Raw genomic sequence first — 18,296 nt, 5'->3', positions numbered from 1 at the left:
CAAAGAAGCTTCCCTCTACAGAAAATAGGGACAATCATAGAAACCATAAGTGAACGCAAATGCACAGATCACGTGATCTTGGAGAACCCAGCCCCAATGAAGGCATCTAAATATCATAGCTCCTGTGTCAATGGCTCCGGAAACATCTCATTAGACAGGGCAACAGACTATCAGACACAAAATATCAGAAAGTGTGCTGTGAAAGTCTCTCCTGGAAGTGACTGCACAAACAATAAGCACGCTATGGTTGGGCAGGAAACTTTCATGAGTTCCTACATTTAGACCAAATCCATAGACAATTAAAGACAGCTTGGAGAGCGGGAATTAGCCTCTCTTGGGAATGAGCCCCGTTAACTAGTTAACCAACGCAACATTTTCAGACACGAAAGCATGTAGAAACATCCACAACAGAGAGAGAGAGAGAGAGAGAGAGAGAGAGAGAGAGAGAGAACAAGAGCATGCAATCAATTCAACAAAATGTATTTAGATATTTATGCATACATTATACATGTACATATTATCGGTAGCATTAAGAATAAAAAGAGAGCTTAGTAGGGAGGAATGGGGAAAGCTCGGGGGACTGGGATGGGGGGAGGGAGGAAGGATGGATATGGGATCAGGGAAGAATGTATCTCAACTAAGGGAGTCATTTTAGGGTTTACAAGAGACTTGATTATAAATGAGATCCCAGGTCCAAGGAGAGATCCCCGGATTGTTCTCTGGACAGAGGAGAGGGTGCTTGAACCGCGTTGGTCCATAACCATACTGATGAATATTTTGCTTATCACCATAGAACCTTCATCTGATGATGGATGGAGATAGAGACAGAGACCCACATTGGAACACTGGACTTAACTCCCTAGGTCCCAACGAGAAGCAGAAGGAAAGAGAACGTGAGCAAAGAAGGCAAGACCAGAGGGAACCTTCATCCGATGATGGATGGCGATAGAGATGGAGACCCACTTTGGAGCACCGAACTGAGCCCACCGAGGTCCAAATGAGGAGCAGAAGGAGGAAGAACATGAAAAAGGAAATCAGGACCGCGAGGGATGCGATCACCCACTGATACAAGGGGACTGATCTAATGAGAGTTCACCAGGGCCAGTTGGACTGGGACTGAACGAGCACGTGATCCAACCAGATTCTCTGAATGTGGCCGGATTCTCTGAATGTGGCTGGCCCGAAGTCTTTCTGAAAAGCCATTGACAATGACACTGGGACTTGTTTCCTCTACATATACTGGATTTTTTGGGATCCAGTCTGTTTGGATACACACCTTCCTGGACCTGGAGGGAGGGGGGAGGAACTTGAACTACCCACAGGGCAGAAAACCCTGACAGCTCTTAGGGATGGAGAGGGAGGAGGAGAGGGAGTGGGGCGAGTGGGAGGGTGTTGGGAGGGGGGCGGAAATGGAAACTTTTATAATTTAATAAACTTTGGAAAAAAAAGAATAAAAAGAGAGGTTATAAGTTTGAGATTGAGCAACAAGCATGGGAGGGTTGCTGAATGGTACATGGAAGTATCTGGAAGTAGTTGAGGTAAGGTTAGGGGGAAATGATGTAATTATATTTTAATTTAGAAATGGGTTAAATAGAGAAGAGTGTTTCTTATAGGCCACGAGAAACAGTAAAAAGAAAAGAGTATTGTTTGTACCATTGATGGAAGAACTTGCATAATAACATACATAAATTTGCTAACCTGTTTTAGGATCCACAGAGAAATAAGGTTGTCCTTGCAGGATGCTGTAAACAACACGAGCGCTGTTTCCATAGGTGGGGTCATCTGCATCTGTAGCTGTCACCTGTAGAACAGAGGTACCTGTACATTCAGAAAACAAATTTTAGTGTGATGTCATTTAGCGCATGACTCATTTGAACACAGTAAAATGTTTGTCTCAGTTTCAATGCATTACTAAAATGACTATGACCTATCAAATTTAATTCTTGTCTTAAGATTTATTTCTGCATTTATTTGTATTTATGTGTACATGGGTATATTGATGAATAAGCAGAGGTGCCCAGAAAGCCAGAAAATGCCATGGGATAAGCCAACACTGGAGTCACAGGCAGACTTGAATTCCCCAATGTGGGCATTGGGAACTGACCACAAGACTTTTGGAAGAGCAGTCAATGCTCTTGACAATTGAGGGAGCTATCCAGCCTCCCATAAATTACTTCTTAATTGTGCAGTGTATATATTGTTTACTTTATCTCCACACTATTAGTAATATATAAGCTCAAATACAACACATGCTAGATATTATATTATATTTTTTTATATGACAACATTGAAATGTTCTTGCTGATATGTTAAGAGGAATGGGCTTTTATTATTGTCCATAAATAAAGTAATATTGCATGTTTTGATAAATCAAGAGTACAATGAGGCTACACATTTCATGTATTGAGAACATCCTTAGTACCAAAGATGAGATAATGTGTGATTAACGTGAGAAGATAGACAAGTGATATTACCAGTGACATTTAACCACTCAATCCATATTCAATTGTTCATTTATCTATTTGTTTTATATATCTTGCCTGGACTAGTGAGTCTCAAACTACTATGCTTGATTCAAACTTTATTTACTCTGAGGCTTCTTTACAATATGGACATAGTTGCCTTTTTAAAACAAATATTAAAATAAGCTTTTGAATAGTAGGAACTTTAAAATAATTAGTAAACATTAACATACATATTTGAAGTGCTAAAATTGGAGATGTATCATCCTGATTTTTTCCTTATACTTTGTGAATCGCTTGTTTCATTACATACATCTTCTTTACTTGGGAATTATTCTTAAGTTAAAATTAGTCCCCAACATAACAGCCAACTACTGAGGGTTGTTCAACTTTATGATAAGTGGGTAAATACTCTCCTCTGTTAACCGAATTCATTTTACAAATTATTCTGTGATAAATACTATATAACTAAAAATATTATCTAATACTTAAAAATATATGTAAAACAAAAATATTTACACAACCAAAACAGCTTTTACGAAATTTTGTTTTGATTCTTGTTGTTGAATATACAGTGCAATAACGTTCTGTTGTGAATTTTGTTGTAAATTTTGCAAACATTTATTTTCTAGTATCAACTCACTTCAAAATTTTTATTTCTACTTTGAAACTCAGACACAGCCTTAACCAAATCTTATTCCATGTCTTTGAGAGATTCTAGAATACCAGAATCAGTAAGTTCACTTCAAGTTTTTTATGTGCAACAAAAATGCACGTATGTGTCGAATAACATAATGAAATTTTAAGACACATATTTTAGTTTATACAATAAGCACCTGAAATAAATATAAATGATGAAATAATGAATGACTATGTCACACTTATATTTAAGCTGTAGATTAGTGTAACACACTGGGAACTAAATCCTGACAGCGATTCAGTGAAACAGGTGATACAAACACTGATGTGAAAACATAGAACAGTGCAGCTGCCATTTTTAAAACAAAATTCACAATTGTAGTATGACCCAGAAATTGTGATAAGGCATTTATGCCAAGTAGAAAATTTTATTAATATAAAAGCATTATATAAATATTTGTCAAACAAATTTTTTCTCATAGTCTCATAATGGAAAGGAATGAAGTTCTTTTAGTGGGACAATCATTAAACTATATCACATTATAATATAGCATATTATATATGTTACTCAATTAAAAGGAAGTAATTAAATGTTACTCAATAAAAAAGGAAGATATATTGACTGCTCATACATGCATTGACTTGAAGAGGTCTAAGTTTCAAATATAAATCATGCATACTTTTACGTTGTATTATTCTGCTGATATGATATTGAAATGTATATTAGGATCCTATGGTCTGAAGATTGAAACAGTGAAAAGCAAGTTTGATTTAAACCTATAAGACGACAAACTTAACAATGATGAAAAGGTTAAGTATTCTTTACAATGATGATTCATTGCATGATGGACATGTAGCCCCCCAACAACACTCAGGGGGCAATAGAATGACAGGGAGAATCTGTAATGAAACAGCAGAAAATACATGAGAACACTGGAAAACCTTAGTGTACTGAGGTAGAAAGTGGCCATGAAAACACAGTTCTCCTATTTGTACTTTCTGCAGCTGTGAGACACAATGCTTCTGTTGAGTGAATCAACTTCTTTACATATATGTGAAACACGGAAAGAAATAAATGGTACCTGTCCTCAATACTGACTGTTAAATCCTACCAATAGTCTAAAAATTCAAAGCCAACAAGCAAACAGTGAAAAATCCCATATGGTATTTGGTCCCAGATACCTTGCTGAGTAAAGGAAACAAACAACATGATCATATGTTGATTGAATTTCATACAGGATAATATTTTTGGAGACTCATATATTTTTAGTTGTCCACTTGTTGACATTTAAAATTAAATCAATGGCTGAGTTATATTTTAATAATTAACCTTTTTTCTTTAAAAGTTTATATGAAAAAAATCAGCATTTATTTTGTTTTACATATTTTATTGTTACCGTATTGCTATATGTACATGCTGTACAGAGTGAGTAGAGGTAAGAAGACTGTGTGATAAGCTTTTCCCTCAACATAACTTTGTCAATAAAGATCCTCTCACAGTGGAGTGCACAATTCTTTCCCTCGTAGTATGTAGTAAATAGTGTCCTTGGTAAAAAAATTAAAAAATAAATTTCCCAAGAAAGTTATATAGAATAAGGTCTATAATTGCACTAACCTGTCAGAATGTTTAATGTGGACTGTAGCATTTGCTGGGAATTATTTTGCTTTGTGATTAACACTTATCAAGACTACATCTCTTCCCCTGCCTAACTGGCCTTTCTTGTGAGGAACGCTGGCTACGTGGATGGAAACATTTTCTGATTGCAGAAGCATTCCTATTGAAAACAGCAACCCTGGCGATGCTGGATTATGAAGCACATAAGCTATTTCCCATGCAGTGTTTTATTCCGAGTATTTCCTGTGACACACACTTGCTGTTCAAAGCCTAGGGATTAGTTCCTCTCAGCTGATGTTTTCTACAAATCTGAAAAGATTTAAATGCATGAAAAACAGCTTTCCAAATATCTTCACAATGTAACTTAAGTCTATTTCCCCCTCTGGAGAATCCACCTTGTCATTCCCTTCACTTGGCTTTTCTTTGTTCTGATGCTTTTTAAATAGCACACATTCTGTCAAGTTGCATATCAACGAGAAGCATATGAGTGGCCTTCTTTGAAAGTCCCTAAAGACCAATTTGAAATATTTAACAAGACTTTTTTTAATACCGAGCAAATTCTCCCTGAGGTTGCCAATTACTACACGTGACTTGTCAGAGTTCACAACTGTGTTAAAATCCCATGAGAATCGAGGCTAAGCAAAACATTTGGATAAAAATAAACTAGAGATTTCTGCAGGCTGAAAGGCTTTACTGACGGAAGCTCTTGAGGCATACTTCTCTAAAGACTGCCTTAGGATTTCGGGATAAAACACGACTCATCAACACTCTGTGTGAATTTTGTGCTACACAGGGAGACTAGACTTTCATTAACAGATGAATAACAGTGTACTTTAGTTGTTTTGGGATTTTCTCACACTTTATTCACCCAAAAGTTATAAGATTTTCAAAAATTATGTCTGAGATAACCCTTACACAACATCTCTGCTGAGTAACAACAGAAAAATCACTATTTTAGGATCTGACAGATGGCTCAGATGGACATCTTTCTCACTGCCAAGTTTATTGACTTGACATCTATTCTCCTAACTTACGTGGTGGAAAAAGTGAGAATTAAATGCCATACATTGTCTTATAAATTTCTTATGATGCTCCATATTCACATGCATGTGAAACACACACATGTGCTTGCACACACACACACACACACACACACATTCAATCTCTATTTCATTTTATTCTACCCTGTGTGTAAATTATGGCTACTGTTTATTTTCAAATTTCATTTACATGCTTATTTAATAATCCAATGTGAAATGAAATTTTTGTCCAATGTGGAAGTTTTTTAGCATCTTCTTTAAATGAAAAATATAACAATGGCATGATATGTTTTTCTTTAAAAGGATGTTGAAAAGCCATTCCTATAAGCTACTTAATTTAATGATAAAATCAATATGGAAAAGGTTATATTTAATTATATTTATAAACATATGATATTGAGAGTTGTAAAGTTATATAGTTTAAGCACATCTATCTATTCTGAAAAATCTATATACTCAGTTTCTCTGCCCAGTCATAATTTCCTGCCTCTGCTTTTTTCTTACCATTTTCTCTTGTATAATCTCTTGATAGAACACAGTCCAAATTCAGATGCATCTCTCTGAATAAAGGCACATTTATTATCTAACTTTATAGACAAAAGACAATTATATAAATAGATTTTTCACAAACGAAATCTCTGGAATTGAATATCAAGAGGAAGTATTGACTGTAGATATGACTCAGTACAACTTGTTCTCCACTGTCCCTGGGTTCAATTTTCAGTACCCATGTTAGGCAATTCACAATCTCCTTTGCCTCTGACTCCTGAGGAATCTAATAACTATGGCCTCTCAGAATATCTGCAATCACATGTACAACAGACACATACACGCATATACACATACCTAGGCTTTAAAATAATAAAAATTCATCTTAAAATCAGGTAGATGACATTGCAGAACAAAGCATTGACAGCATTGATTTTCCCTGCAGTTTTTTACAGCGTGTATGATTTCCTACTTCCTAAAGAGTAAGTGACTGTAGTAAAAATAGGTAGACTAATCATATGCTTGTCAGTCTTATTGATTCTATAAATAACATTTTCAGGGGCTTTCAAATAAGTCAGACCTTCTGCCCAAGAACGTAACTCCTATTACTGGTGTCCACTGGCATTCCTGACCACCTGAAGAAAGGAAAATTATAATGCAAGAGAATGCCCCCACACATAATCTGTGAGTCTATCTCTCTCACTAATCCCTTCTCCCCCTTTCCTTAGGAAAGAATTTTCTAGAAATATCAGTTTCTTAATGCTTCTATCTACTTATTAATGATATTTTTCAAATTTCTACTCTATGGGGCTCATCTCTTGAGGTCATATTATAGTACATCACCTAGAACCAGAAATGTCCACGGAGAGATTTACTCCACTGGTATGCTCACAGTCTATTTGAACTTTTATACTCTACATTTTCCATAGTTGAGTCTCAAGCTCTGCATTCCATCACTCTAACTGATAACAAGTTTATTTTTTCTATTGAACATTGGTTGTGGCAGAAATTATTTGCATATATATCACTAATTCTTCAGTTACTTTCTTGTGTGAATGACTATGTTCTGCCAACTGTACACTCATAGAATACAACCAACATAAAGGTTGTGTTCTACACTCCAGGTTGATATGCTAAGAGATTTAAAATATAAATCGAATTTTTTCACATTCAAAAAATTGATTTATTCAGTGTATTAGGTTCTGGCTGATGTTTTATTCTGGAGAACTTATCAGTATATGTAAGAAAAATAATGAAACTTTATGAAAGGATATTTTATGGTATCAAGAAAATATATTTGAAGTTAAAAAAATACATAAAATTTCCATCAAGTATTTCCATTTTCAGGAAATCTATGGTGCTTAGAAATTACCTTTGAGAGAATATTTTAGTAATTTAATAAAGATATAATTTCATAACTTCACTGTCGAGAATAATGTATCATGATTTCAGTATATAATGACAAAACAGTATTAAAAGAACAAATTAGGAGCTCTCAGATCAGTGTGGGAGAGAGCCCCTCAGTGTTATTGTCCACTGGTGAATCATGAATGCAGCAATCCCATCAAACTACAGCTTTCTGATAGGCTCTCAGGCCTGCTCCAGTTGGGCTTTGTAGTAAAAACTCATTAATATCTATATTTCTGGAGCTCATAGGTACTAGTGGTGAGCCTTCTACTGCAATCTTGCTTAATCAACATGTTTCAAACTTCCTGATAAATACTTATGTTTATACTTATTGGTTAGTTCTACCCTTAGCCTTAGTCAGAGCATTTGCTTCTGCTGTACCAGCAATCATAATTTATTTTTTTCCTTTAGAACTATTTATATAAACACATATCATACCGTAAGGATTATTACATTGTTAGTCTTTTTATAGAGTAATGAATGCACTTTTTCTAAGGTTAAATTTGAGAAACTGAATACACAAAGGACAATGGCTAGACAATAGGTATATATAAAATACAAAATTATAATGGGAAGTAATTAGCAAAGATAACTAGTTCATTATCTCCCATTATCTACAGGAGCAAAACCATGAACAAGATCCACCTGTAAAACAGATTCAGGAGAGTTTCAATAATCATTATTAGCTTTGTTCCGAGAAACAATGAATCATTATCCTTCTGCCAATGGCCAAGAAATGATCAATAATTGGTTAGTAAAATTTTGCTTGTTTTTAATCCCAATTTCCAATTTAGACTAAGCTCAAAAAATCTAAAATTAATCTCTAATAAGTCTTCCAGGATGATGAAGTTTTATATAATTGTTCCTGCATGTTCCTCATGCCAAGAGCTTCTAAAAGAAATGTATTAGTAGGTCTTAGCTTTTGCATGGTAACTAAATCTGAAACATCTCCACGTATTTTTGCCTATGCAGAAGAGGAAATGATAGTGACTGATTCCCAGACTTGCTTAAGAATTTAGTAAACTGCTTTTATTTGCTAGATTTTAACTAAAAAATATAACATGTATTAGGGAATACAAAATCCATTTTCTCAAATCTTAATGTTATCAATAAACTTAAAATGATACACATGCCAATTATTCTACATTTTGCACCAAAGTAAAAACATTCAAATAACTCAAAATTTTGCTTACATTAAGAATAGAATTAACACCCTGATAACTGTAAGTATTCTATAAGTCAAAGTTTATAAAACTTATAAATCTTTATATATATATATGTATATATATTTCTGTCTAGTGTAATATATTTTCGTCTCCTATGTATATATTTCATCTAATATATATGTATATATAATGTTTTGCCTTAATACAGTCTTTTAAAACAGTAAATTATAACTAATACAATACATTTGCATAATTGGCATAGAGATATTTACAGCAGATTATTAAGTGTATACAAAAGTGCATATTTGTTTACGGAAAGAGCTCGATCACACTGTAACACTTTAGGTCCTTCCTAAGAGTAGAACTTTTTGCTGGTCTGTAACACAGTGGAGACCACACTGGTCTTGAACTCATAGTCAACTGCCTGTTTCAGCATGCAGAGTGTTGGGATTTAAAGGCCTGTGTCACTATAACCAGGGCAGTTATAGAGCTTTGAATGCACATAGATATTCTTATTTTAAGGTAGATAGGATGTTATTAGGTTTGCTTCTGTGAAGAGATATGACACTCAATTTGTGTTTATCTTCCTTGTTTTTTTCTACTTTCATGAAATTATCCAATATAACCAGTAGAGTTAATTACAAAAGGAGACTGAAAAGCAATGTATTTCATTTTCTTCCCGCAGAGAGTGACCTGAACACTTGCCATAGAACTACATTATTCATAGACTATTATTACCACCAAAGTACTTCTACTGGTTTCCAGTGACAATTGTCTTCTCATGACTTGTCTTCTTTTCTCTGGGACTCAACAGATTTCAGGTTGATCACCACTAGGGATCCTATAAAGTCTAAAAACACCTGACACTGATATGACTGAGACCCTCTAACTGGCCTATTGCATCTTGAGAACCTGGGCTAGTCCACACCAGTAGAAAAATTTGGTTTCAGATTTCTTGACCAAATAGTTCAAGACATAAGGGAAACAGAACACTTGGAAACAAATGCGTCACCAAATTCCACACAAACATAGGTAGTTGAATTTCTACCTGATGTACATAAGCCTTATCCTGAATATTGTGAACACCCATACTTCAGGAAGAAATATAATTTGAATACAATTGAAAGAAAAACTCAACCAACAAACGAACTCCATTTGAAAATTTAAAACCCTTAAGAAAAATTGAAAATAACATGCCAGCTCCAAAGTAGAAATCCCGAAATAATTGCCCCTGATGAAAACATGGACAAATTTACAAATTCAAAATAATTATCACTATGGAAAAACAACTGATAAAAGACAAACACAAAGAGAAAAACAAAATAATGAAGGAAATACAACAAGGGAAAAGAGAATGTGATTTCATTTTTTTTAAAAAAATCTAAACTGAAATAATATAGGAAATGGAACTTGTAAGAAGCCAATTACAAAACTAAGTAGAAATCATCAACCAATCATAAGCATTGACCTAAATTCTACAAAGTTATGTGGGCAAAGATAAAGCTAAATTTAAAAATCACTAAAATTCAGTGAAGACTAAAATTATTTTAATATAAAAACTAAATTTTGCATGGGGATAGGCTTCATGGTCCTGAGTTTTCAGTGAACAATGATGAGAATCAGAGTAATCAGCAGTCATGGAAATGGACAGGCATGATGCCACATACACATGGAACTCGGGTAATTTGGGCCATGGCATAGAGAAAGGGGGAATGATTGGCCTTGATGGATGCCAGTGAGCCTCAGGTTAATGAGTGGTCCTTTTTCTTTTTTTTCAAATAATAAAGCAAATAGTGACAGAGATGATACACAGGATTTTCGTCTGGCCCACCCACATACATGCAAGGCTGTTTTAATACATACACAGACACACACACACACACATATCCATACTCTATCTCTCTTTCTTTCCTCTCTCTCTCTCTCTCTCTCTCTCTCTCTCTCTCTCTCTCACACACACACACACACACACACACACACACATACACACACACACAATTTAAAATAAATAAAAAGAAAAGAAAGTTAAATATATACATGCCAAAACTTTGTCCTATAAATGAATACATTGAGTAGACCTCTCCACTGCTATCAAATTAATATGCAGTTTGTTTTGGGTTATTTTATTCTTTATTTATTCTTATTGTAATGGTTGTGTATGTGTGTGTGTGTGTGAGAGAGAGAGAGAGAGAGAGAGAGAGAGAGAGAGAAAGAGAGAGAGAGAGTTTCAGAAGACTAAAATATGACAATAATTCTTTGTCACACATTGAAATACCAAACATAAATTTAATTTGAGCTAGTTGTAACCTAGAAAAGGACAAAAAAAATATTTATTACCGTAAGGTCTTTGTTATCATGAGCTTTTCAGTCCATACAGGAATTCTAAGGCTTGTCTGTTTCTGAAATTTTCATACACACAAAAAATTACAATAAGAGTGTAAGTAAAGAAAGTATGAAATAATCTAAGGCAAGCTACATATTAATTTGATGGCAGTGGAAATATCTACACAATATTTTTATTTACTGGACAAAAGGCAAACAGAAAACCAAAGATTTATCTGTACCATAAAATTCAAACCACTGACTTACCTCAGCCTTTAAAGGAAAGTGAGAAGCTAGTTTGAATTATTTGAGACTTCTTATTAGAATTTAATAATGTAATCATAAATAGGAAAACATAAAATATACCATTGCCCAATATTTACCACACACTTTGCTCAGATGTTCAAACAATGTGTTGCACTTAATATGGGTCTATATGCCTGCAAAATTCTCCCTGAATGGAAGTATTTGTGGAATGGATGGCCACGCATTAATACAAAATATATTGAGAGAATATTTGTTTCAAGTGAGGAGGTTGCAAAAATTATCAGACTAAAATGAAATAATGGTAGAACTCCCAAGGCTCCTATTCAAATATTTCCTTCCATTCTGAACTCGGCCTTTTCTTTCTGTCAAATGTCTTTCTAACACTAACACTTTATAATTAAAATCAGAATCTCCAAAGCTCCTCTCTCAGGCTCTGGAAACACTGCCCAGCATGTCCAAGTTAATGAGGACCTACATCACCTAATTGAGTTGAGAAAAATGTGGGAGTTATTCTCAAGACACCTGCTGAAACCTAACACAAGAGTCACAGGGCAGCATTCACAAACAAAGCATCAGTTTGAACTTTGAGAAGTTACAAGCCAATTGTCTGTGACCCCACACAATAATGTTCTGGCTACTGAGAAAAACTTAAATGCAATGAATACTACATTGGACTTCAGTCTTCTATTTCTTTTCTTTTTTGTTTTTTCATTTGAAATATTATCTTCTAGGCTCATGTGTTTAGAGACTTGATCCTTCACTGTTGGTGGTGATAAAGAAGTTGTCAAAACTTTGGGAAGTGATAAGTTATCCTGGACAAAGCAGACCACTGAAGACCAGCCTTGAAGAATGACATTCAGACTCACATCCCAACTATGCCAGGGCAATAGACAATACTTTCTGATTTTGATCATGGCGTTCTCAGCTCTCTTCTGGCACGGACAACATGGCCTCTTTTCCATAAGGGCCTGAATAACCTCAAACTGTGAGTCAAAAAAAAAAAATCCTTCGTAAGGTTTCATAGGGTATTTGGTCACATCAAAAGCAACTAACTCAGTTACTAATTCCTGAATGACATTTTGTATAAGATGAAAGCTAACTAACATTTAAGGAAAGTTATCAGATCAAAGAAACAAAGGAAAGAAGAAAGCTTCATAACTTGAAGATTTTTGTTCAATGGACTGTTCCTCAGATCCACCATATAAAACCTCACGTACAAACCAGCTATTATGTGATATATTGTAATACAACCCTTGTGTTATTAAAATCATATCATCTACAAGATTATGTCTCCAGGGTGAACGTTGGGATATGGAATCTTGAATCCTGGCAGGTGTCCAGAATGAAGCTCCCGAGATGTTTGGTCTGATCTAAATCAAGGACCCAGCAAGCCTTACCGTAAAACCATTACCCATCTGATGCCTTTTGTTGCTGTGTGACAAGGAACACACACAAAGAGGCCCTTTGGCTTTTAAGATTATAGGCAAATTAAAAAGAGGAATAAGAATGCTTAAGTATATCACACAGAACAAGGAACCTAGTGGATTAAGGATTAGAAGCAAAGCAAATGGCAGTATAATATCTGAAAAGTTTTCAGTGTTCCATTAACCTAAAGTTTGTAAGTGATATGCTTGCAATTATTTACAATGTATACAATAGACTAATAATCAGTATTTCTGTCATGTGTTCTATTATCTAAATATCTTATCTCAGAGACATTCTTCCAGTGAGAACAGTAACATCCTTTACAAATACTGTTCTATTGATCTTCTTTTAATTTCTCTTCTGTCACATTTTACTAACCTCTGACTCAGGAAATACGTAGTATTCTGTGTAATGATGTATACTTAATTGGACTATGGTATACCGTAGTACTGAATTATATCACATTTTGTGTTATTTGCAAAATGACTTGACAGTTTATACAACTATCAAAATAATATGGAACATTATAAAAGCGTACTCTTTTACTTGTTGAAAAAATTAGAAAGAGTATTAGAAGGAAAAAGAGATGGTTGCCATGATTCCTCTCCAATTAGAGGACATTCTCCAGAGGTTCATGTTCTGGAAGCTTGGTTCCCATGTGGTGATGCTGAGACATGAGTTGACTTTCAGGAATAGAAATGCAGTGTGATGACAATAAGTCACTGGGGCAATCACTGTCTTTAAGGAACCAAAGTGACTCTTGTGAGACCATAGTTCATTCCCTGAGAGACTTGATATTTGAAAATATGCTTCTTCCTCAACCCTACAACCTCTCCATCATTGTACAGCAATTTACAGGTAGTGCTTAGCAGAGCATTATATGTCAGACCCAAATAATCTTGTACATTCAACCTCAAAATTGTAAGATCATCTTTTTACTTGTTAGGAAGGCTCAGTAATTTAATGTGACAATATAAATGGACAAAGATTGTCATTACCAGCAGCATGATCCATGATGATGCATTGCAATTATAAACAATAGGAAAGAATCCTAAATTTGAATTGCTATAATTTATAAAAGTTTATTTTGGGTAAAGGAAATAGTTGACTTCAATTGTGTTATAATGTTTATTTTCAAATACTCTTACTATACAAAAATTATTAAATATGTATTTATATAAATATACTATATGCACTTATGTATATGCAATTATATGGCTATCACTAGATTGATTTACTGAAAATAATCTAAATAAAGGTTATAAAAGTAAATTTTATGAAGCTTGTGATTTCCCCATATCCACTTATTTTCCATTTCCTCTCAGAAAAGAACAGGACTTCTAGAAACATCAACTAAATATGGCAAAAACAAGCTGCAATAAGACCGGGCACATATTCTCCCATCAAGGTTGTGGGAGGAAAACAGTCCCACAGGCAGGAAAAAGAGTCAGACACTACTCACTACCACTATTAGGAATCCCACAAGAGCATCAAGTTATACAACCATAAAATATGTGCAAAGGACTTCGATCAGACACACAGTGGCTGCTCGGATTTGTGAGCACACATGAGTGCCAGTCAATGATTCTGTGGGCCTTGTTCTTGTGCTGTCCTTGACCCTTCTGGATCCACAGTCCTTCTTCCCCTTCCTCCACAGACAGGACTCGCCGAGCTCCACCTAATATGTGACTGAGAGACTCTGTATCTGCTACCATCGTTTATTGAATGAAATCTCTCTTGTCTCTCTAATGACGATGATGCTAGGCTCCAATCCCAACCTTTCTTGCAGGAAGGGAACTGTTAATCGAAGGTTTTGTGGACGGGTTAGTGTGCCAGTTCCTCCACTTGAGGCCTTGCCTGATTACTGAAGATGACCAGTTTTGGCTCCATGTCTTCTTTACAGGAGTCTTAGATAGGGTTCCTCTTGTAGGTTTCATGGCGTTTCCAATGCTCTAGGTTTTTACTTCAATCCCCGTTCGCCCCCAATTCCAGTCATCTCTCCTCTATATTCTCTCCCTCCACCTTCCCATCTTATTCCTCCTGTTCCCATCCCTACCCAGTCCGAGTCCACCCAAGAGATCTATTATATTCCCTTCCCAGGGAGATTCATGTGCCCCCACTAGCCCTCCTTTTTACTTATCCTGAATCTGTGTACCATAGCATGATTATCATTTACTTTACAGCTGATATTCACATACAAGTGAGTGCTATAACATGTTTATCTTTTTCGGTTGGGGTTATCACACTCAGACTGCCTTTCTGCTAGTCTCATCCTTTTGCCAGCAAATTTTATAATGCCATCTTTTAAACAGTTAAGTAATGCTCCATTGTTTAAGTGCACCACACTTTGTCCATTTTTTGGTGAGGATGAATTTATGTTGTTTCCGGTTTCTGGCTATTACAAATAATGCTGCTACAAACATAGTTGAGCAAGTGCTCTTGGAGTATGATGGAACATTCTTTGCATGTATGTCCAGGAATTGTTATAGAATATTATCTTAAGTTTGTTACTTTTTTTATGTGGTTGAACAGTGGTTTAATGATGAGAATATGCGTTGCATTGTTTTATATTGCATTTGTTTAAGTCTGTGAACCTGTGTTACTTTGCCTGTCTAAAGCATCCAAAGGTCTAATAGGAGCTGAATGGCCAATAGCTAGAAGGGACAAAGGATAGACGGGGCTGGCAGACAGCAAGAATAAGATCAAATATTTTAATTTAATAACAATATTCATTTCTTTTAACAAAATATTTAATTTAATAAAAAATAGAAGCAAAATCTTGCAGGAGCAGGGGAACACGGAATGGAGGGTGCCAGGAGTCAGCCATGCACCTAAGCTGCAGAATAAGGGTGAAAGTTTACAGAAGTAAGGAAAGGAAAAAGCCCAGAGGCAAAAGGTAGATGGCATAATTTAAGTAAAGCGAAGCTAGCTAGAAACAAGCCAAGCTAAGGCTGGGCATTGATAAGAAATAATAAGCCTCTGGGTCATGATTTGGGATCTGGGTGGCAGGGCCCCCAAAAGCAAAGAGTCCAAAGAGTGAAGGACCACCAACAACAGGGATTGGTATGGCTGAATCTTGAGGTAGATCAAATCCCAATTTTCTGAGAAACTGCCTCATTTCCAAAGTGGCGGTACAAGTTTGCACTCCCACCAGCAAGGAGTCTTCCCCTTGCTCCACATCCTGGTCAGCTTGAGCTGTCATTTGTGCTACTGATCTTAGTCATTCTGACAGGTGTAAGATCGAATCTCAAAGGGACAAAGATTTTCACCACATTTGACAGTTAATATCCAAAATATGTATAAAGAATTCAAGAATCTATATATCAACAAACTAACTAATCGAATTAAAAAATAGAGTGCAAGAAATCAATCAATAGTCTATATTATTTAGAAAGCCTTCTGGAATCCCCTGACCAATAAATTAAAGAAAGGTTTCTCCTGGATGGTGCTAGGGGGTTTATTTGTGAAAGAAATTTTTAATAACCATGGTATTTCAGACAAATAAAACAATTCCATATTTCATTTTTATCCCGAGAACACAAGTATGATCTTCATGTTGACACCGTGATGACAATTTTGACAAATACACGACATTATTGTAAATACATGCGATTCCTGACACTTAGCAAGTGTTTAACAAGTGTTCCTTGTAGTTGTCTGTTGGATCATTTTCACAGTTACTATGGTGACCAACAGTCACAGACTCAGGCAAATTTTTGTACAATTTTTGATGAAAAAAACTACCGCTATTTTTTTTCCAGAACAGAGAGCATACATTCAAAGGAACAAATCTCATTAATCTATTAATTAGTACTTCTATGGGCACAAATAGTTTTGATGGCAAGAATGATTTGAATATTTAAAATAGCTGTTAGCCACACTCAAGCAGAAAGGACGTTTTCTATCACAACAAGTCATCTGACACCATAATTACTCTGTGGGTCAGTGAAAGAAAAAGGAAGTGAGAGTTTCATATTTCAGCCCCAAATCAACTTCTTTAAAAGAAAGCAGGATTGCTGCTTCTAAACAGTAGTGAGCATCACTTTCCTTTGGATTCACTGTTAGATTTGTTTCTTTATGAGTATTTCCCCAACAAAACCTTAAATGCCATAATTAAAGTGCTCTCGATGGATGGATGAAGACATGAGTTCTGTCTGGAGCAGCCCCATGATAATGGCACAATGTTGGAAAATCAGAAACAGACAGATAATAGGGACCTGCTGGCCAGCAACCGTGGTATAACTGGCAAGCATCAGGTTAGTGAGAGACCTGAACTCAAGTTAACATGTGAATAATGTTTTGGTAAATTTGAAAGAAAAATAAAAGCTGCCCACTGGTTAGATAGATGGCAGCATGTTTTAGGAAGAAAGGGAGCCATTTGTTTATGCTACAAGCTGTCCTTCTGTGAAGTGTCAAGTACTGAGGCAAGGCTTGCAGAAAACTTCCTGGCTCAATCAGCAGACACCTTGTTACTCAGGACCACAGCACAACTCTCTAGTTGTTCTTCCTCAGGTCTTGGTCCCTGAAATCTCTTGCAATGCAACTGACAAACTTTCTTTTCCAAAAATAATCAAATTTTAAGCTTTGAAGCCACATAACCTTCCTCCCAACTGTGCGACTGTGCAACTCTTCTTCTTTCGTGTTTAAACTATGTAAAATCTTTTTCATGTGAGTGATCGATTATGCTTCAAGAAATGATCTGCAAAGTCAGCCAGCAGGGAGATTGTCTCTCCTGCAATTGCTTGATGGTCCCTTATCTTCAGCATATTTACATTTTATTTCTACAATCATAGTCGAAACAACATCTTCTGTTCTTAAGCTCAATAGATAAAAGAAGTTGCACACACACATGCATGCACATACTGCGAGTTTAACATCAGCTTCCAACAATCATAGTACAACGTGAATTATTTGTTATTTTTATACAAACACACACAAACATACACATTTTGCCACAATAATAAGCTCCGTTCATTCAAAACCAATAATAAAGTGTAATATCCAAAATTTGGCATCTGGCCTCCAATAAATTACTATCATAAAAATGTTCTTGTTTTAACCACAGTAGTATGGAGATAACACTTAACTGTCTTAATTATTTTATATTTTTATGAATTAAAGTTATATTCTAAAACCACATTTTTGTCACTCTGAGAATGTAAGAGTATTCCTTATTCTCTCAATGATTCACGTTTTAGGAAATGTCTTGGAAGTTATTTTGTTGAACCCACAGCCTTTGTTGAACCCTCAGCCTTTACTATGATAATTCCACCTTTTATTTTGGCTTTGATTCGCATTATCAAAGATCAGATTGGTGCTTGAAAAAGGTACCAATTTGTATATACATTTCTATTTGTCTTTATGCACATTTCTGCTTCAGGGTTTGCCATGTTATCTTTACCATCTCTTTACTGATTTGACTTAGACCTCTGTTCACCTTCAACCATTTTCAATTTCTCATCCT

At 35.4% G+C, this 18,296-nt stretch overlaps 1 protein-coding gene across 4 annotated transcripts in view; it reads right to left on the bottom strand.

The window, feature by feature from the left end:
* Cdh18 (cadherin 18) overlaps positions 1-18,296 on the bottom strand; it is an 840,836-nt gene that overhangs the window by 184,560 nt on the left and 637,980 nt on the right. For all 4 annotated transcript variants that reach the window (XM_085676602.2, XM_048457031.3, XM_048457032.3 and 1 more), the window contains one exon: positions 1,699-1,818. In XM_085676602.2, the coding sequence (XP_085532728.2) occupies positions 1,699-1,818 (120 nt within the window). The remainder of the gene's footprint in view (positions 1-1,698; positions 1,819-18,296) is intronic.

This window comes from Myodes glareolus, chromosome 15 (genome assembly GCF_982192425.1).
Source record: "Myodes glareolus chromosome 15, mMyoGla1.1, whole genome shotgun sequence".
NCBI lineage: Eukaryota > Metazoa > Chordata > Mammalia > Rodentia > Cricetidae > Myodes > Myodes glareolus.
The sequence above is the reverse complement of the archived record's forward strand: the minus strand, read 5'-3'. Positions and strand labels throughout refer to the sequence as shown.